General features: G+C 42.9%; 8 protein-coding genes across 8 annotated transcripts; 3 read left to right on the top strand and 5 right to left on the bottom strand.

Annotated features, from left to right (window-relative positions):
- Nucleotides 1–211: 211 nt before the first annotated feature.
- KNAG0B06950 (uncharacterized protein) lies at nt 212–1,813 on the bottom strand (the record flags this gene model as incomplete). Its single annotated transcript, XM_022606695.1, has 1 exon — nt 212–1,813. One exon carries the CDS (start codon nt 1,811–1,813, stop codon nt 212–214), a length of 1,602 nt encoding a protein of 533 aa, XP_022463365.1.
- A 3,430-nt stretch (nt 1,814–5,243) lies between these two features.
- KNAG0B06940 (sugar porter family MFS transporter) lies at nt 5,244–6,926 on the bottom strand (the record flags this gene model as incomplete). Its single annotated transcript, XM_022606694.1, has 1 exon — nt 5,244–6,926. The coding sequence occupies one exon, from the start codon at nt 6,924–6,926 to the stop codon at nt 5,244–5,246; it is 1,683 nt and encodes a 560-aa protein (XP_022463364.1).
- A 929-nt stretch (nt 6,927–7,855) lies between these two features.
- Nucleotides 7,856–8,980, bottom strand: BAT2 (branched-chain-amino-acid transaminase BAT2; the record flags this gene model as incomplete). The annotated part of the gene is made up of 1 exon (XM_022606693.1): nt 7,856–8,980. One exon carries the CDS (start codon nt 8,978–8,980, stop codon nt 7,856–7,858), a length of 1,125 nt encoding a protein of 374 aa, XP_022463363.1.
- A 792-nt stretch (nt 8,981–9,772) lies between these two features.
- RPS4A (40S ribosomal eS4 domain-containing protein) lies at nt 9,773–10,162 on the top strand (the record flags this gene model as incomplete). Its single annotated transcript, XM_022606692.1, has 2 exons — nt 9,773–9,786; nt 9,952–10,162. The coding sequence occupies 2 exons, from the start codon at nt 9,773–9,775 to the stop codon at nt 10,160–10,162; spliced, it is 225 nt and encodes a 74-aa protein (XP_022463362.1).
- A 974-nt stretch (nt 10,163–11,136) lies between these two features.
- On the top strand, nt 11,137–13,416 carry PMT4 (dolichyl-phosphate-mannose-protein mannosyltransferase; the record flags this gene model as incomplete). The annotated part of the gene is made up of 1 exon (XM_022606691.1): nt 11,137–13,416. One exon carries the CDS (start codon nt 11,137–11,139, stop codon nt 13,414–13,416), a length of 2,280 nt encoding a protein of 759 aa, XP_022463361.1.
- Nucleotides 13,417–13,526: 110 nt separating this feature from the next.
- On the bottom strand, nt 13,527–14,567 carry KNAG0B06900 (uncharacterized protein; the record flags this gene model as incomplete). The annotated part of the gene is made up of 1 exon (XM_022606690.1): nt 13,527–14,567. The coding sequence occupies one exon, from the start codon at nt 14,565–14,567 to the stop codon at nt 13,527–13,529; it is 1,041 nt and encodes a 346-aa protein (XP_022463360.1).
- Nucleotides 14,568–14,859: 292 nt separating this feature from the next.
- IPA1 (putative polyadenylation protein) lies at nt 14,860–15,927 on the bottom strand (the record flags this gene model as incomplete). Its single annotated transcript, XM_022606689.1, has 1 exon — nt 14,860–15,927. The coding sequence occupies one exon, from the start codon at nt 15,925–15,927 to the stop codon at nt 14,860–14,862; it is 1,068 nt and encodes a 355-aa protein (XP_022463359.1).
- Nucleotides 15,928–16,125: 198 nt separating this feature from the next.
- Nucleotides 16,126–21,105, top strand: HIR3 (Hir3p; the record flags this gene model as incomplete). Its single annotated transcript, XM_022606688.1, has 1 exon — nt 16,126–21,105. The coding sequence occupies one exon, from the start codon at nt 16,126–16,128 to the stop codon at nt 21,103–21,105; it is 4,980 nt and encodes a 1,659-aa protein (XP_022463358.1).
- Nucleotides 21,106–21,171: the final 66 nt, after the last annotated feature.

The following is a 21,171-nucleotide window of genomic DNA, read 5'->3' as shown; positions in this document are numbered from 1 at the left end:
AGTATATGGCCAATTGCAAATCCAATATGATCGTGGAATCCAACGTTATTAGATACATCTTGAACTAAAAAAAAACAGTACTCTCCCATGCATAGCGTCAAAGAATAAACTACAGCATAAAATACGTACTTGAATTCATTTTATATTGGTCTTATAGAAAGAAAAAGATAAACGGTTACACTATGTTAATAAAGGTATATCACAGCTGAACTTACAACAGTAGAGCAGCCGCAGCTAGAACACCGAAACCGAAACCAGCAGCATTCTTAACGGCACCGTTGGCAGTTTGTTGGTGAATGGCTGGGGAGGCAACTGCAGTGGACTTGGTGACTTGGGCCACAGTAGTTGGGACAGCGGATCCAGCAGCGGAACCAGAGGTAGCAGCCTTACCCTTACCAGTAGTGGTGGTGACAGTGGCAGTAGCAGTCTGAGTGGCTTCAGCAGACTTTTTGGATTCACAGACCTCATCGCATATAGTGGTGGTAGCAGCGGCAGACTTCTTGGCTTCCTCAGACTTCTTGGAGTGGCACACTTCGTCACAGACAGTGGCAGTGACAGTGGATGTGTTCACCTCAGTGGCAGTGGCGGTTCTCTTGGCTTCTTCAGACTTCTTGGAGTGGCACACTTCGTCACAAACAGTGGACGTCAATGTGTCGGTCTTCCCGGTAGTCGTTGTCGCAGTCTTGGCGCTCTCAGATGGACAACTGTTCACCGTCGTGGTGTTGTGGTACAAAGAGGTAGCAGTAGTCCATTGGGTGGAGACACCGTAAGTGGTGTTCCTTTCAGTTGGAGCAGCGGAAACGGAGAAACAGCAACGGAAGACACGTGGAGCAGAAGAAACGACGGAAGAAGCAGCAGCAGAGGATGCCACAACAGAAGAAACTGGAGCAGAGGATGCCGCAACAGAAGAGACTGGAGCAGAAGAAACAACGGAAGAAGCAGCGGCAGAGGAAGCAGCGGCAGATGATGCAGCAGTAGAGGAAACAACGGAAGAAGCAGCGGCAGAGGATTCACCTGGGGCAGCAGTCTTGACAACAACGTGTCTGGCTCTGAAGGTAGCATCCAAGGCCTGTTCCAATCTGGTGGAGTACCATGGGACACCGCTCAACATCATTTGCACAGTCGCTGGGTCAATACCAGTCAAAAGGGTCATGTACTCAGACTCTGGTTGGCCCATCATGGCGTGCATGACGGCTTGGGCAATAGCAGGAGGGTATGGCTGGCCTGGGTTGGCTTGTTGGAAGTTAAGGTATTGCTGCATGTTGGCGTTGATGTCTTTAACGTAGACGGCCAGCTCCATGCTTTGAACCATAGGGTCTTCAACTGGAAGAGTGGTCCATCCATCAGCGGTAGTGGATGGAGCAGCAGTGGTGGTTGGGGTAGACGAAGTTGTTGGTGCATCAGTAGTAGTGGAAGAAGTGGTGCTGGTAGTGGTTGGGGCAGCTGGAGAAGAGCTTGAAGTGTGGGTCACAGTGGTTTGGAATGGAGCTAGGGCAGCGGCAACCTCAGCAGACAAGTAACTGCTGTACCATGGGACAGCGGTAACCATAGGCATGATTTGACTCATCTCCAAGGAAGTCAACATGGTGGAGAAAGAATCGTCAGTGTAGGTATGAGCAGCTTCGTAAACTTCAATGATGTTGTTTGGAACACCAAACCCAGAGCTCATGAACCAAGAACCGTACTTTGGAAAGTTCTTGAAAACATCTTTGAACAGAACAATCAAAACAGCGTTCTGTTCTGGAGTCAATTGGTCGGCCTGTGCCAAACCAGCGGTAGCGGCCAAGGAAGCGACGGATGTGGACAACTTCATTTTTAAGCGAGTGGAAGGTGTTAGTTGTGCGTACTTTTGCCTTTTAGCAAGAAACTACAATTACTTAAAGAAAGAACAGGTAATAAAATTCTTAGTGCCAGACCATGATCGAGGTCCTTAAATATATTCGTGCTCAATGTTACACCTGTCAAAGGTGCTGCTTCGTTCCATAGCCTCGGAGCACTCAGGTGTGTGCACACCACTCAGTTCAAAAGAGATACCCGCTGAGTACTCGTTTAGAGGTCCTTTTTTTTACTGTGAGTAGGCACGCGAAGGAATCTAAGACAGATTACCAAATCTGGCATTCGTTTACTAAAACGTCCACATTCCTGTTTGGGAGATAGAGACACGATAAGTCGTAACGTCGTACGGCACGTAACAATTGACAGGAAGTCGCGGTGGCCTGATTTGGTTATCACAACAACCTCTATCTTACTGGTACTCAACGTACTCGTTCTGTTGCTCGTACCAAGCAGTTTGTGTTATAGTAGAAGAGCAAAAAAGAGTAGCAGGGTAAGTGCAGCACACCAGAAGTTATGTACTGTGGTTACCGTGGTTTCACTCGGTTGGCTCCCCCACCAATTCAATGGCACTTTGGGCTCCATTCGAATACTGTCTGGTTTGTTTATCTTGTTGGTTGTGACTTTCTTCATTGGGTTGTACGGTTAATATTTACAAAACTTGCTATAACAAAGTTATGGCCAGTTAACGGGACATTCCCCTTTCGTGCTAACACTAAGATTGACCAAATCATAACACCTCGATGCTTTGCTGAGACGGCTGACGACGTGAAACTACTGTATTATGTACATCCAGAAAATTCAATCACGTCTGCAAGGTCACAGGGAAAAGAAAGGACTCTACACAGCTTGATTAGACATATCCGCCTTACTTTCGTAGTGAACTCTTTTTACAAATACGACTAAGTATTTTGAACACTCGCTTAAAGTGCAACTCCGAGAGATCAAGTGAACTTATAGTGTGTGAATACAGACACTACCAGAGTGGAGAAGTAAATACAAACTTGAGCCTCTGTTACTCACCTTGCTGAACAAATAGAGTAGTAAAATATGAACGTTTAAATCGCATGAAACTCAGGTAAGATATGGAAATTATGTTGGCCTTGCCCTGGTATTTCCTTTTGGCTATCTAACGTCATATCCTTAACTAGTCGGGGATTTAAGGTAGCTTTGATTACATAGACAAAAGAAGTGGGGAAAAGGTGTGGTTATTAATGGATGTCATCACTACCCAGGCGCTGCTGCAAAAAAACAGATGTTATTAAGCAGGCGCTCTGTGTATTGGTCGTTGAGTATGGGCTATCATTTCGACAGTGCTCACGTAAAATACCTTGGTAAAAGGCTTAGTAAGGATCAAAATATTTTAAAATCGTAGTATCTTCCTGGATTGGGCACAGACGTGTGTGTTAAATTTGGTCGCGATGGGGAACGACCATTTACAAAACAGGAATTGCTCTTTCATTTATATTCTTTTTTCCTACTAGGAAGGAGGATAATGTCCGATTTGTACTCTCAGAGTGCAACGTAGTTTCTTTCTACGAGCTCGCTTCTAAGACAGGGGTTTGTTGGTAAACGAATATTTCAAATATTGTGTTTCCATAACAATAGCACAAGAAAAAAAAATATAATAATAGATCAGTGCCTTATTTTTAACGTTTGTTTTTTCAAGGAAGGAACGACCCGCTTACTGTGTTTAAGTCTTACTCGCAGTGGAAAAACAAACAGGCAAAAAGAACACCTTGGAGAACGACACAGCACAGTGTATTCGGACTCTTTCCGATGGTTGCTTGATGTGATGGCGAAACTCAGCCCACTTTCTCTCGATACTTGGTCATTTCTGACGATGATAAGTGCTTTAAAGATATCTAATATCAATACTCACATAGCTTGCATTTTTTCGAAACCATTGCTCGGAGAAACTTATACTCTCCAAATATACGTTCATCCTACAGGAACCGGGTATGGGTATTGGTATTTTATGATGGATGACAATTGCAATGGAGTAATAAAAAAATGTGGGAATGTCACCAAACAAAAGCGCTCTCGTTCTACTTTTACCTACAATGATCAATCTACAACTGTCCAATGTATTTCAAAGACGGTCGACAGTATGTAACAATTGTACTCCTGTAGATACAGAAAATATAGTTACACTTCACTCTCTTTAAAAGTGTGCGCAAAAAAAAAGCAAGGATTACACAGAGCTTAGCTTGACATGTTTACCCTATCGTTGTACTGAAATGGTCTCGACAACGATGCAGAATATTTGGAACTTTCTTCTAGAGTGTTTCTCCAATAGATCAAATAGTGTACAGAGAAAACCACAAAAGTAGACAAGTAAACACTCACTTGAACATATATTATTCATAGTGCTAAGAAAAAAAGATACTAAAATGATAAAGTTGGAGTGATCTTATAGGCAAGCAGGACATTATAGCTTGTATAGTATTTGTTAAGCATACCTGGGCATTGGCCGTTGAATATAGGGCATTGATTTGGGAGCACATAGAGTCTTCATTAAACGTGGCAGTTTCTATTCCATTAACTTTCGAATTCTAGGTGTTGACTTGGATGTGCATTTGTTCCAAGCATTCATCCTCTCTTTTCCAAAAATTATCATGGTAGAACAGTAAATAAAAGTCAAGATATTTTAAAATGTTGGTGTCCTCGTGAATTGGCTATAGCTCGTTTCACTGCCCATATCCTTAAAGTCATATATCAGTTTTGGTTGCGAGCGGTAACAACCATTTCGTATAATGTAAAACAGCAACGATATTGTCCAATAGGATGGGAAATAATATTCGAGTTATACTTTCAGAGTTTATTGTAGTTTCTTTTTTAAGAGACAGGAGTTTTTTCTTCAAGACTAGTGAAATAGTGTCCTGCTCGAACTCTCGAAACCACAAATATAATAATAAGGCAGTGTTTTTTTGCTCTCTAGGGAAGACCAGCATACTATGTTTGATTGCTATTCTAACAAACCGGACAAAGAGACATCTTGATTAAGAACTGTAGTAGTATATTGCTGATGGTCGTACAGTGTCTCCTGAACCCTCTCGTCGATTGTTTGATTTGAGGCAGGGTTGGGCGACCTTTATTTGACCACTAAATCATTTATGTCAAGCATAAGTTGGCGAGCTATTCCAAACTGACAAAATAATAACTTGATTTTCTCTACCTTTGCAGAGTGCACATTTAAGCAACACGGCATTATTATCTGCATTCGACGGTCAGATTTCTCTGAGGTGACGTATACACCTTCAAATAACTAAGAGTAATCATGGGTTTTTTCAGAATACATAAAAAATATTATAAATATAGAACGTTTGTAGGTAAGCAAAGAGGTCAAGAAGGTCAAAAATAAAGAGTGGCAAGGTACAGAATGAGAAGGTATAAACGCCATTATACCCTTAAGAACTCATCTTCTTGTACCATGGTCTAGTATCACTAGACATAGCAGCGACATCGTAATCTGCTCCTCTTCTTGATGGTGGGACCCAAGAGGGTGACTTCCATGGAAGAACGTTTTCCTCCCACATTGTGTTAACTTCTTCAAGAGTCAACCCTTTAGTCTCTGGAACAAAGAAAAACACATAGAAGAAGGCAAAAACCAAACATCCCATAAAGACGTACCCGTAATAGAAGTTGATAGCCCCGGTAATAAACGGAGTGAAGAACCCTAGCAAAAAGTTCCAAATCCAGTTGGCAGCCACGGAGATGGACATACCCTTGGCCTTAATTCTCAATGGGAAAGTCTCGGCAACGATGACGTAAGCAATTGGAGCCCAAGTGGTGGCGAAGCAGAAGATAAAGAAACAAGTGAAGACGATCATACAGTTACCAGCACCCTTGGAAGATGGTTGATCCATACCATTTGGATACAGTCTCGTGACACCGACGGATGCGTACACCACGAAGCATGCAACCATTGTCGCAGCACCCCACAATAGACATCTCCGACGCCCAAATCTCTCCACAAAGTATATCCCGAAGAAAGTGGAAGCGAAATTGACAACACCGATAATAATCGAGGTTTGGAAAGAATCTTCCAACCCTACAGACTTGAAAATGGTGGTACCGTAGTAGAAGAAGTAGTTTGCACCCGTTAGCTGTTGCAAAGACTGGATAATGACACCCATGATCAACCGTTGAAGAACTTTACCCTTCGTGGAGAACAATTCATCCCAAGTGGCGGATCCTGCTGCTCTCTCCAACTCAATCCCTGCATGTAGCAGTTCGACTTCAGACACTACTGCTGGGTCATCGACGGAAACTTTGTTAGATTGAGACACAGATCTTTTCGCATCCTCCATTCTTCCCTTTTCAATCAAGTACCGTGGAGATTCCGGAACAAAAAACATTGCTGCGATCATGAACAAAGCCCACGCAAACCCCAGCCCCAATGGGACTCTCCATTGTACAGAGTTGTCGTAGTTTTTCGTACCGTAGTTGGTACAGTAACCCAAGAAGATCCCCAATGTGATCATCAACTGGTAGCAGGAAACCAGTGTACCTCTGACATGTTTGGGAGAGACTTCTGAAATTAGTAGGGGCGAGTAAACGGCTATCCCACCGACACCCAAGCCAGAAATAATTCTACCGATGAAATACTGGTACCATTTATTGATCGATGCAATCGATATGACCAACCCGACCATGTACACCGCTGTAACAAACACAAGGGCCAGTCTACGACCAACCTGGTCACCTATTTTAGAAAAGGCGATCCCACCAATGGCACATCCGATACTGAAGATACCCACGATCAACCCTGTACGGACTTTGGACAAGTAGTAAGTCCCATCGGAACGCTGCTGCCCAAACCTTCTTATAAAGTCAGTCTGTTGGATAAACCCAGAAATCGTACCGGTATCCCAACCAAAGATGTAACCACCAAAGGCGACCATCAGACACAGCAACGAAACCGTGACGTAAGCGGAGGCCGGCTTCTTTGGGATCTCCTTGATAAACTCAGGGTTTTCACTACCGTTATCCTTCAAGAACTCGTTATCCTCCTTGTACGAAGGGTCAGACCCCAACGAGTTGGAGTTAGTCACATTAGGAGGGACTCCCTCACTCTCGTAATGATACATAGTGCTCTTGTGATTTTTTCCTTTAACTAACTGTTTGCAACAAGAGACGCAGCGTCTTGAAAGTGACACAAGCAACAGAAAATGGAAGTCAAGACAAGCAGAAGGCTGAAGCTCCTTTTATACCAAGTCCACCGTTGAGCAGCACACACATCGTACGACGTATTTGACGTTTGCTGTTCCCCTCTTGCTGCCATGCACCTGGGCATCACGAGTTAGGGGTCCGCTCCCAGCGCAATGCCTTCCACATTCTGCTTTCTCTAGGGCTTGCCTGCACACGGCCATTGTACATTGACAGCGCAGCTTGCCTTCCCCTCTGCCACCTGCAATTTGCGTATTTGTCACTCCGCACCCCTAAATTGGCGTGGAACCGGTGCGGCTGACTTCCAAGCGCTGTCTTGTCTGTTCTGCGGTGGGGAAGCAGCGGGTGCGGGGTGTGTCCCGATGCGGTCAAAAAAAGCAAGAATAATACCCTTTCCGGGCTGTTCCCCTAAAAACACGTTGCAGTGGGGTATTCTGTGTCTGGGCCCTGGGAATGCGACTTTGTTGAGAGCTGGGATTTTTGAGGGCACGGGAGGAGAGGTGTTGTTGGGATGCCCTTCTTTTGCTTCGTATGGGGGAGAATTTCGGTTCGAGATAATGCCCTGTTTTGGGAAACAGCAACACGTCGGTGGGTAGTCAGAGGTAGCTTTGGTTTACTCAGTCACCGCCCATTTATGTAAAACAGGTATACTTGCGATTTCTCAAGGAGGAAGGTGGCTTTGGGTTACTTCTTTGTTGAATAGCACACTCTCAGTCCCTTTATTTTCTTGTTTATTACTATTTTCTGTCACTCTCTGTACCTATTCGTTTTCAAAGATTGAAAATAAAATGCAAAAATCTAAATTATTGATAGCCCGGATATAGACAGCTGATTACGTATATACGTACACTCATGCCTCAGCGACAATCCTTGACCAGTCTTGGAACTTGCTCTTGCCATACTGTATTTCCATAATCCACCGAGCTATATCTTTTGTTAGGGGACCCGATTGTTCTCCCTCGCTCAATGGCACAGGGATGGATCCCCCCTCAAAACCTATCTCCTCGATGGGAGAAACAGTAGCTGCAGTACCAGATCCAAACACCTCCAGTAATTCACCCCTTTGGGCTCTTTCTCTTACTTCAAAGATGGAACAGTACCGTTCACTAATTTGCCATTCCGTAGGGTCCAATCTCGCACGTGCCAACGTCAAAATCGAGTCTCTAGTGACACCTTCTAAGATTGTCCCATCCAATGGTGCAGTGACCAGTTCCTTCACATTTTGGGTCTTATTCTCAAAGACAAAAAAACAGTTCATGGTCCCAACTTCTGTGACGTATTTTTCGGGACCGAAAAGCCATAGGTTCTGATGGTACCCCTTCGAGGCGGCTCTCAATTGAGGTTGGATACATGGGGCATAATTGGCACCCAACTTCTTATCCCCAACACCACCGGGCCATGCCCTGGTCGCATAATCTGTAGCTTCAAGTTTCACGGATTTGAAACCAGTCTTGTAGTATGGCCCCACTGGGGAACAAATGACAAACAGTAATGCTCTGTCCGGTGCCCCAACACCAATCGCGTTTGTAGTGCCTATCATTGTAGGTCTAATGTACAGGGAGTAACCTTCACCCTTGGGGATCAGGTGTTTATCCTGTTGGAGTAACAGCCCGATCAACTTGATAAGTTCCTCCGTGTCAAATTCGGGGAGACAGATACGTGCCGCTGACTTGTTCATCCTACTCATGTTCCTCTCTGGTCTGAACAAGCTAATCTGGTCATCAACGGTCCAATATGCCTTCATACCTTCAAACAACTCGAAGGCATAGTGTAACACGCAGCAGGAGGGGTCGATCGAAAATGGACCGTACGGTTTTATAACGGGTGCATCCCACCCGTTTTCCGCGGTCCATTCCACTTGCAACATATGGTCCGTGAACTGTTTCCCAAATCGGAGTTTCTCATTGGGGATTGGCGCCGATGGGGTCCCCGTGGGTACGATTGTTACTTTAGAAGAGTCTAGCGGTTGTGACATCAATTTTTTTAAGCTTGGCAATCTGTGTCTGCACAGCTCTCAATCTCTGTTAACCGAGGAAATCAGGTGTACGTAACTACTTATATATATATATATTTATCAATGCACACACAGGGTTGGTTCTGCCTGCTTCAAATACCGTGCAAGTCAATAACGATGCCACAGCTGAGTAGCAGTTAAAAACGTTTCTTGCCCCATCGCGGTTGGAAGTCCGATGCCCGAAAAGGCTAGTTTTCCCTCTTATCAAAATATTGAATCGTGTGCGGCACTGCAGAAACTGGAGTCAGAGGCGGACTGTCCGAAAGAGGAAAGAGAAACGCGGCGGTGTTTGAATTCCGCAGCTTGTGACTGTTTTTTCTTATCTGCAGCTTAAAGTGGGTGGTGCGTGGGTGTAGGGTTTTTGAGTGAGCGGTTTTTTTTATTTTGGAAGTAGTTTCCCAATACAGAAATTTGCTCTGTTTGCTGCGTCGCGTGTCTTTTTTCAACTGGTTGCAGAGACCTGCCGGGGAGGCGGTGGAGCAGTCGGAGTAGTCGGGGGCCCGCGCAAGCACCGCCCCCCGCCCCCAACCCTCTAGGCTTGGGCTCGGCTTAAGCTTCACTTTCCCTCCTCCCGCTGGGCTGGGCCGCGAGGGCGTCTCCTGCGAGCCCGCTGTTTCCCAATGAAAAATAATATTGAAGAAACGACATCACCGGTAATATAGTTACGTTTAGGCTTGAGCTTACGAACAAGACTTCTTCGTAATTGTTATTGTTATCGTTTTTTTTAGAGAACCGTAGAAACCACATCGCAAAATGGCTAGAGGACCGTATGTTAGAGGACACATTAGTTGGAGCAACTGGCAATTGTAGCTGAAAAGTTCAATCTGTTTGTTATGGCTCCACCCCTGTAGAAGCATCTCTTCCCTTTTACTAACAGTGCATGGATTGAAACCTGCGGATGTTAATTACTCCGTCTTATCCTCCTAAAACAGAAAGAAACATCTTAAGAGACTAGCAGCTCCAAACCACTGGTTGTTGGACAAGCTGACCGGCTGTTATGCCCCAAGACCTTCTGCCGGTCCACACAAGTTGCGTGAATCTCTACCTTTGATCGTCTTCCTAAGAAACAGATTAAAGTATGCCTTGAACGGTCGTGAAGTCAAGGCCATCCTGATGGAAAGACACGTACAAAGTGGACGGTAAAGTCAGAACTGACACCACCTACCAGCTGGGTTCATGGATGTCATCACTCTAGAAGCCACCAACGAGAACTTCAGATTGGTCTACGACGTCAAGGGTAGATTTGCCGTCCACAGAATCACCGACGAGGAGGCTTCTTACAAGCTAGGTAAGGTCAAGAAGGTCCAACTAGGTAAGAGAGGTGTTACCATACGTTGTTACCCACGACGGTAGAACCATCAGATACCCAGACCCAAACATCAAGATTAACGACACCGTTAAGATTGACTTGGCCTCTGGTAAGATCGTCGACTACATCAAGTTCGACACCGGTAAGCTAGTTTACGTCACCGGTGGTCGTAACTTGGGTCGTATCGGTACCATCATTCACAAGGAAAGACACGACGGTGGTTTCGACTTGGTCCACATCAAGGACTCTCTAGACAACACCTTCGTCACCAGATTGAACAACGTTTTCATCATCGGTGAAACTGGTAAGCCATACATTTCCTTGCCAAAGGGTAAGGGTATCAAGTTGACCATTGCCGAAGAACGTGACAGAAGAAGAGCTCAACAAGGTTTGTAAGAATCATTCGCATATTTATAATTTCTGATATCCCCAGACCTGTCAGCACTTCTTTATTCACTCCCACCCCATATATACTCTCTCTTTAAGAAAGAAAACACTATAAAAAAGATTCAAAAATAGACACTGTATTACGATATATGTACGTAAGGGTAGTCGCCATCACACTGTCTGGCCACCTGTTGCTCGCAAGAACGATCGCGTAAGTACTCCGCTTGGTTTGTTCTCCGCCTGAAACGTCGTAGTGTAACTTTCTTAGCAGTGTCAAATTTGAACACAGCAATGAAAAAACACGAGATGCTGCAACGTGTAAAAAAAAAGTGAATTGTACATTTCAAGATCGTAATTGAACAGCTCATAGTTAAACAGTTGAAAAGAATACCAGAGTGAACAAGATCTTCAACCAGAAAATATGGCTGTAGCGAAGAGAAGTGGCGGCAAGACCGCGCCGCCCGTCGATGTAGACGACTCTCAAATCAAGTACTCAAAAGGTAAGTCCAATTTTGAGCAATTGGGCGCTAAATGGCTACTACGCGAAAAACCATCGCCAGCTTCACATTACAGGGTGCTGTGTGCCATTGTGACAGTTGCTGCCTTTGTTGCTAGATTTTACAAGATTTGGTACCCTAAGGAGGTTGTCTTTGATGAGGTCCATTTCGGTAAATTTGCATCTTATTATCTGGAGAGAAGTTTCTTCTTTGATGTTCATCCACCTTTCGCAAAGATGGCCATTGCCTTCATTGGGTGGTTGTGTGGATACAACGGTGCTTTCAAGTTTGACGATATTGGGGATAGCTATGAAACCAATCCTGCCCCATACCTGGCCTACCGTTCCTTCAACGCCATCCTTGGTACGCTGACAATTCCTCTAATGTTCAATACTTTGAAGGAATTGAACTTCCATGCTACGACTTGCGCATTTGGAGCCGCATTGGTTGCTCTTGATAATGCACATGTTCTCGAGACACGTTTGATTTTATTGGATGCCATCTTGATCATTTCCGTGGCTGCATCTGTCTACTGCTATGTCAGATTTTACAAAGCCCAGTTGACTAAACCATTTTCGAGAAGCTGGTTTATTTGGTTGTACGCTACTGGCTTGTCGCTGTCATTCGTGATATCTACGAAATATGTTGGTGTTATGACGTATGCAACTATTGGTATTGCTGTTGTCATGAACCTATGGCAACTATTAGATATCCGTTCCGGGTTGTCTTTAAGAATTTTTGCAAGACACTTTATTGCCAGACTTAATGGGTTAATTGTCGTACCCTTTGTCGTCTATCTATTTTGGTTCTACATCCACTTTTCGATCTTAAATACATCTGGACCCGGTGACAGTTTTATGTCCGCCAAATTCCAGGAGACTCTGGCAGACTCTCCCTCTTCCGCGTTTACCAAACAAGTTAACTACTACGATGTGATTACCATCAAACATAAGGACACATCAACTTTTCTACATTCGCACTTAGCGACTTATCCGTTGCGTTACGAAGACGGACGTATTTCGTCAGAGGGCCAGCAAGTTACCGGCTATTCTATCGAAGATGATTTCAATAACGAATGGGAAGTCGTACCAATAGTTGAAAAGGAGAGGACTGATGGGCTACTATTGGGGGATCATTTCAGACTGAGACACATCGCCACCAATACCTACCTACTTACACACGATGTTGCATCCCCATTATACCCTACCAACGAAGAGGTCACCACTGTTGATGAAGAGCACGCCAACGGTGAAAACTACCAAGAGACAATTTTCGAGTTCCAACCATTACAGAAGGGTGATATAGGCCACAACATCAGAACAAATACCACTACTTTCCGTATTCTACACATCGACACTACTGTGGCCCTATGGTCTCACAATGACGAATTGCTTCCAGAGTGGGGGTTCCAGCAGCAAGAGGTTAACGGGAACAAAAATATAAACGATGATGGGAACAAGTGGGTTGTCTCTAAGATCCTAAACCTGGATGAAGAGAGGAAAGAGTACGTTCCTAAGAAGGTCAAAAAGCAATCCTTTTTCACGAAATGGTTCGAACTACAAAAATTGATGTTCGAACACAACAACAACCTATCGTCTGAACATCCTTTTGCATCTGAACCACAATCTTGGCCTGGTAGCTTGAGTGGTGTCTCTTTTTGGGTTAAGGACTCCGAAAAGAAGCAAATCTATTTCACTGGTAATATAATTGGGTTCTGGTTGGAAGTCATTTCGCTATGCCTATTCGTTGGGATTATTATTGCCGATTTGATCACCAGGCAACGTGCGTACTATGCAATCAATAAAATAACAAGGGAAAAATTGTACGGTCCACTGGCGTTCCTTTTCTGTGGATGGCTGGCCCATTATTTGCCATTCTTCCTCATGGCGCGTCAAAAGTTTCTGCACCATTACTTACCTGCGCACCTCATTGCGGCGTTGTTTACCGCTGGTCTATGGGAAGTTGTATTTAGTGATTGCAAGTCTATTAATGTTGAAAAGGACGAAAATGAGGAAGGTGCTGCATTTGAACTCACCCCCAAAATTTACTATTTTTTACTGAACTTCTTTTTCTTTGTGGCGATTTTGGCAATCCTATCCTTCTTCGTCTTTTTTGCTCCTTTAGTATATGGTGATACAGCCCTTTCACCAAAGGAGATTCAAATGAGGCAATGGTTTGATATCAAATTGAACTTTGCCAAATAAGGGTAGGAGCGGATACTGACCGTCCCTCTTTTTTGATAACGTTTATATATACATATGATTTACTTGTTGAAAGTCTGATATCTAGTTTCTACGCTTTTCCATTGTGTATTTTAGCTTAACGTTGGGAAAGGGAAGCGTCTATGCATCTTACTCAAGATTGTAAGATAATTAGGCTCATTTTCGGCCGTGACATAGCCATGTCTGATAAGGAACTCCAGTGTTACCATAGCGCAATTGGGCTTAAATTCACCGTTTTTCAATGCATCCACCACCTCTTGTAGCGACATGAGAGTAAATGAGTCTACTTCACCGTCGTTTGGTTCGGGAATCACGGTTGGAGGTAGTTCCAAGTCGTACAGAAACTGCGCTTCTCCAGTAATGAAGGAGCCCTCTGAGTTGAACATGTCCTTTTGTGCGTTACCTTGATAGTAGAAATAAGAAACTACCCCAACAGATTTAAGGTATCTTTCTATGATCGGTTTTTCTAAATTGGCTTCCTCCAAACTTTCCTTAACTGCAGTTTCGTAAGGTCCATACGGATATCCGAGCCCACCAGCAATGATATTGTCTAACATAAGAGGCCAGGTGGGTTTTGTAGCGGCTCTTCTCGAGATCCACAGTTTAATTTCTTGAGTAGCGTAATCAATTACATACCCATTGATGTGGGCTCCTAATGTAATGATCCCGAGGGCACCGGATAAAGCACGCTCGACAAGAACGTACGGGGTTTTCTTGATCCAGATCGCGTATTGTTCGTCTCTCCAACCCTTCAATCCTTGAATCTTTGACTGTGGGTTTTTCTGCATCAATCTGGCTATCTGATCAAGCTGCGTGTTTCTGGTTTCAAAGATTTCGGAATTGAACCGAATGAAGTGTCTTTCGTTGTCTACAGTAAATGTTTCTTGAAACAGAGAAGTGGGCACCACAGTCATCATCTCTTCAAGCACAAATCTACACACAAAACCTACTTTAACGTCATGATGAGTCACTAAATAGTAAACGTTCTCTTTAAACCCGTCCAGCTGCTCATAATCAGGCGGGAATACATCGACCTTGTCCATTATCGATAGGAAGGTAAACCCTTCTTTTTCATCGGCATCGGTCCTGCAAATTACCTGCCTTCCTTGGGCGTCTTTCTGCACCACAACCATCGACCAGCACTAAAGTGTAATGACGTGCACTGGTTCGAAGGTTCCTGGCCATAATATTGACTACACTGCCTGTTAAACCGTGCTGAAGATATCAAATTAGATATATTTTGCAACTGACATTTCACGCGCGCGTCTCAGATTCCGGATTCCAACAGTTGTGGTTCACACAATGAAAAGAACTACGCTGCCAACCGTCTGACTCTCGTCCTTATATGCAGTTGCCTTTCAATCTACGTATATTATGTATATCGTTGCTAGTGCAATACAGAATTATGTTTTCTGTACACCCTTTCTACGGCATCGGTAGGTAGCTGGTATCCCATATATCAAACTTTTGTGCTGCCTCAGGCAAAGACTCGTGGTTCTGTGCCAGGTCCGTCACAAACGCAGTATAGGGGGTATCATGGACTCCGAGTTCATGCACATTATGGGCCTTTTTGATTGTATCAAACTGTGATGCGTCTGTGGTGTATAAAATCTTAACTGCTTGTGGAAAATTCTTGCCATCAGTGAAAGAGACGCCGATGTCTAGTGCAAATACCCATAGCATAATGTTCGGGTTTTGTCGCGAACTCAAAAGAATGTATCTTCCCGAGTACCCTCTGATGTAACTCAAAAGTTGTAGTATTACATCGTCTCTCGGGTTAAAGAGGTATTCACACATTTTAGAATTGTCGTAAAGTTTCAGTTGCCATTTGTAGAATTTGTATAGACCATCCTTAGTTAACTCACCAAGTTTTGTACCACATTTCGAACAGTTTACCCTCAAATCATTTACTTCAGTACTCCCAGCTACGGTGGCAGGACTGGTTTCTAAAAAGGACTCCCCGATCAACAGCTCATTTAACAGCGGTTTCAAAGCGCCATACTTTGCGGAAATATTTGGATCTCTGCTGTCAGGTTTATGGCAGTGCCAATAATCCATCAATTCAGCCCAGTACTCCGACGGCATATTGTTAAGTTTAAGACAGTTTGTTACGCTATCTAGTACTGGCGCGTCGCAATGCAGGCAGCGGAAGCAAAAAGCACCCATTTCATTCAATTGAGTTTTATCCCACAGAAACTTTTCTGACGACGGGGCTAAAGAGTCAGTAGCATTTACCGATTCAGATCGCACCCTCAACCTCAGCGTAAATGTCCCTTGTTCATTGTACTTAAAAGAAGTAGGAACTCCATTTTGTGAGAGGGATATGTTTACAGGTAAAGAAATCGTCTTCTTAACCACTAAGGACATGTGTTTCCCACGGTAACTCACTGTGAGTGCTTTGGGGCCCAGCTCTTTCAATACTAGCTCTTCAACATCATCTACATAGACTCCAACACTTCCAATACGTGGCAACGACTCTATCAGGTACCGCATACCTTAATCCCCGTCTCTATGTTACTGTCAAAGTCAACTGCTCATCTCGAAATTTTCCAGCAAATGCAATTTCCACTAAAACATCAACTTTCCAGCACAGAGAATCAGAAACAAGGTCGAGTGTTTAGATTGAAGCAGCGCACTACATTAAGCAACCTTGGAGACAACACAGGGTGAGATACATCTCTCTTTTACACAATGTCTACCTTTGACGCTGTAAATTTGTCGCCCCTTGAGGAGCTGAACGAAACCGAAGAACACTCTAGAGAGTTGCAAATTGAAGAAGGGTTCAAGATCTACCAAGAGGCTCTGATGGCAATGAAGGAGGCCCAATTTGAACTCTCGGACAACAAGTTTACTCTTTTGTTCCAGTTGAACATCATGCAACCGGACAAGTGGGGTTTCTATCGATACAACTCGCCTACATTGGACAGACTACGATATTTGTCTTACAGGAACCGAGGGATGCTATATTATCGATGGTTGATACATAGAAGTGAATTGGACGAGAAGGAGAGCATTGGATCAGCTGATATTGTCACTGACATCTTAAAGGTTATTGAGAATCTGGTCGAATCACTCCAACACAGTGATGCTGATACAAGCGTCTCTGAACTCCTTTTGGAGCTTTTCCACGCTTTCAAGTCTCAGCGGTTGAAACGGTTAATCCTGGAAACTGAACTGAATAAACGCGATAACCGGCTGTTTTTGGTACGTGGGAGGCGTAGATGTACCGTTCTACCCCAATTGAAAAACATTATCGGTCAATACAAGACATTGCTTTTTGATATTGGTGATCCCATAACCAAAGAAAAGCCAACTTCAACATTGCGACCCACACTAAACTCGATTCTTTCAGAGATTTATCAGCTGAAAACTGAAGATGAAATAACTATGAAGAAAACGGACTGCCAGGAAATCCTCTTAAAAACACTTGATTGGGATGTTTTCATAAAATCCATAAGAGAATTGATGCCCTCCATCAAGTTCTCGTCACTATTTAGTAGGAATTCCGATCCGTATAGTGAACTTGACTTTCCAATAGAAAGCTTGAAGTTTAATATTGAGGTACCGACGGGCGAAAAATTTTGCGAAGAAGCACAATCTGTTGAAAGTATGCCAAGACCCAAAAACACAGATGACGATCTCGTGATTTCTGGAGGTGATGGGGCTGCCAAAGACATAAAACAAGAGAATGATAGTTTGGAGAGTGCTCCGAAGAACGAAAACCAATCGAATTCTATTGTACAAGGGGCAGATGATGCTCTGAGAAAAGGTACAAAACGTTCGAACGATAATAATGATACCCCAAGACAGAGAAGTAGCAAAAGATTCAAAGAACGCAACAGTTCAGAAGATGTTATGCCGATAGGCGACTCAAATAACTCTGCACATATCAACCTTTTTTTGAATCTGGAATCCCTTATGAAAACTGTCGGATGTGGTGAACTACCTTTAAAGTACGAACAATTATCTGTTAGTGTTGACGGTGCAACGGGATCTTCGAACATGCAGTACATTTGCCGCATAGTCTTCGACTGCTTAAAAAACTGGAGCACGTGGCACACTAACATATATAACAAGAAGTCTGTCACAACAACCGTGGACGAGAACGTGAAGTTAAATTCCTTATTAAAATCAAACACATTGGATGAAAGCGAGAGTGCACAAGCTTCGATGCCACCATTATCAGCTATGAAATTAGAAATTCTTTTGAACGATGTGAATAAACAAATGCCACACTTTCACGAATTGAGGTTTTTGATCTTAAGTTTTCTTCTTGGACAAAATTCTGATGAAAGATTAGTAGTTGATTACATATGGACTCCAGAATTATTTAAGATGGTCCAATGGTTTGTTATGAGTATTGAATCAAATCTCTACAGCTATTTTGTGGAAAATATTTCACAGAACTGGCACTTTGCCCTTTCGGTATACGAAATTCTTGTTAATATGGCAGGTAGCTTGGCGGAAGAAATGGCCCTAAAAAAGTCACAAGGGAACAAGACATCTGAACTCAGGACACAGATGAACAAACTGGAAAAAAAAATTGAAAGACTTTCTGTCCTATTATCTGCAAATGAAAAGGAACTGAAGGCCCAAGAAACAGTTTGTATGAAGTGGGTTCATTATTCGTTATTGCAGTATAGCAAGGGTACCACCAATGGGCAGTTAATGGAAGCGTTGGAGTCACTTTCCGAGCTTCTTCAAAGCCTTCCACCAACTTTCAATGTGATTTATCCAAATTATCAATATATTTCTAATTTGAGTGCTGGTGCAATCAGCTCACAGCTGAGGAAGCTGAAGATGGTTGAAAGTCTGACTTTTGATAAAAGTGACTCTACTGATGATACACCAGGTAGTATTGAACATATAAAACTACTGGAATCAGTGCTCTCGTATTGTCTAACTTCAAGCAAAGACGATAATATGATATTAAACAAGGACATGGTAGAATTCATTCTTAAGTCTCCATTCACACTAAAGATTAGGTTATGGGACATATTGTTTTCCCACTACCTAAAAATGGACGATAGGCTCGCAGTTTTGAGGACGTATTTTGGTATTCTACAACTGTTAATAGACGAAATTCTTTCATTTGAAACCAGAGAGGAGAAGTCAATGGACTCAAGCATTTCCAATCTTTTAACAGCTCTTTCAACAATCGGAAGTTTTACAGGTCGGGTGGTAAACTTTCTTCAATCAAATCACTGGGAATTGAGTGATGGCGCTGTTGATGAAAGTAGAATGAGAACTTTATTGCAAGCCTTTTTTCTGTTTTACCTGCTCTTTTTTTACGGAGGCACTTCTACTGATAATAATACCAAGTCTTTCTTTGAAAGAGCTACAAAATCCTCTGCAAGAATGAAAGAACAAACAACGTCATTGATAAGTTTGATTATCGTTTACTTCCATTCTCTTTCAAAAAAATTGAACACTGATACTGATGGTGTGCATACAATAAATCTGATATCCTGCTTCCACGAGTTTCTAGGTCATTTTCTGTGCTGTGATGCAGCGCACACTAGCTTTTTGCTGATTGCAGAAACATTATTATGCAAATTCACCAATGAACTGTCATACATGCATCTGAAACAGATTATGTGGTGCCGATACCACTTTCTGATATCTGGCGATGGTCATAGTGTTTCGCAACACCCAACCCATCCCAACAAGATGGAAAAATCCAATGCATTAACAGTGGGGGTGTATTTAATAAAACTGAATTATCGCACTGTAAACCCGTTGCTATTATCCACTAATAAAACATCATTGAAACAAGTACTTGATACTATCATCGAAACCATTGGAGATCCTTTAGAAGTCAATGACTATTGTATCGTCAAGAATAAACATTCATTGAAAGACTATTTGAATTCTCCTATAACTACCACTCTGTTCCAAGATGCACTGAAAGGAGCAAATAACATCAAATTCACAACCCCGAACATACCACTATCTCAAGCTATGGACACAGGACTTTTTTATGTGGTTAGCGTACATTCGCTCAATCAATATATGATTCGCAAAAAGTCTATGCAGGCGCGACCTTCCGAATTAGACGCCATCATCAAGACGCTCAAATGTGATATCATATATAACACCAGTCGTTTTGAAAGTTGGTATCTTCTAGGGAAATGTTTCAGCTACATAGTTGAGGATGATTTGATATGGACGGCAGACAAACTTGCTATCCTTGACAAGAAGCGAATGGTAGCCCTTGCTCAACGGAAGTCAATACTGTGCTATATTAAGTCGTTGACGATATACCATTCCAGGAATGAGGTGTCGGACGGGGATGAGAAAATTCTGCAAATGGTTTTAGAAGCTCTTGGGAACGAATTAACCAATGGATATTATAAACCTATGAATAAGCTATGCTTTTGTTGGAGACAATCTGACTCTATTTTGAGAATGAACGAAAACTTTTTTGTCTCTGAGGAGAATGCTGCAGATATATCAACAATATCTGACTTTAATATAGAGCAAGCAATCCTCCTCTGCTTGACTCAAGCTAATAATCTGGAACAACAATCGTGTAACTGGGCGAATTACTTGGCAATATCTAAGACATTATCTAAACTGAACAGAGAAGAATCTCAGGAACCCACTATTGAGAATATCTTGGAGTCGTGCCGGCGTGCCATAAAGGATTCAGAGGGAAAGGATTTTATTCTTGAACCTCATTACATGTTGATAAAAACGTGTTACAAGCTGGTTAAAAGGTTAGTCTTGGGGCCGAAAAAGGCTTTAAATATAATGGAATTCGATAAAGAAGTGTTGGGCCAGAACGCGGAATTCTGGACTATTGACGAGAACACTTCAGGGAATGAGAGAATAGAAAAGGAATTTTACCATAAAGTTATAGCCGTGCTGAGACACTTAATTACTCTGGACAGAAGAAAGTGGCACCACAGACCGCAGTATCGTATCGCAAAGATACTATTTGAAGATTTTGACGATGTGACTGGAGCCTTAGAAGAGATGAACAAAGTTGTTTCACTAAAGAGCAGTAAAAACTTGGTCTCAATTTGGAAACCTGAATATGAAAGACCGGGAAAGCATTTTGTTTACGCCTATGAGTACGTTGTGTTCTATATCAAACTCCTCTTTGAACGCAGCGATTATAACTCTATAGCGCAACTCTTGAAAAAAATTAGAAGGTTTAGTTCAGGAATGCTTTACGTGCCCGAAGCGACAGATATTGCTATAAAAGCTTACGTCAAGGCTGCCGTCAAGAAGTTGGATATTGACGAGAAGTATATCGAACACTTACTCCCTATCCTAAGTTATCAAGACTTTTTGCATTACAGCGTACAGCTTCAAAAGGAGTTCGTGACCTCAAAATACTCGGACGAGCATCTTATGGGCCTGAAACTATCATTTCAGCTGAAAAAGGGAAACAATGGTATAGCCTTCGATTTGGTATGCCTTTCAATATACTTCAAGTATTTCTACCTTCCTTTTCTAGGCGAGAAGAAAGGGACAGATAACGTTTGTGGAAGTATAGCCGAAGAGGCAACTCCGCCAATGATGCCGTTACCAACTTTCCCTGATAAGCCTACGCCAATTAATAATACAAATAACAAAGCCATCTCAACGAGAAAGCGTGTGAGCAAAAAGGAAACATTTGACAGGATCAAATCACTTGTGGAAAAGATACCAGATGAAAAGTGAATATTAAATTATTTTGGTCGGTAGCCAGCCGAATGTGGTATCCATTGTTCTATAGATATTGTTACG

Source organism: Huiozyma naganishii, chromosome 2, assembly GCF_000348985.1.
Source record: "Huiozyma naganishii CBS 8797 chromosome 2, complete genome".
Taxonomy (NCBI): Eukaryota; Fungi; Ascomycota; class Saccharomycetes; order Saccharomycetales; family Saccharomycetaceae; genus Huiozyma; species Huiozyma naganishii.
This window is presented reverse-complemented; position numbering and strand designations above follow the sequence as displayed.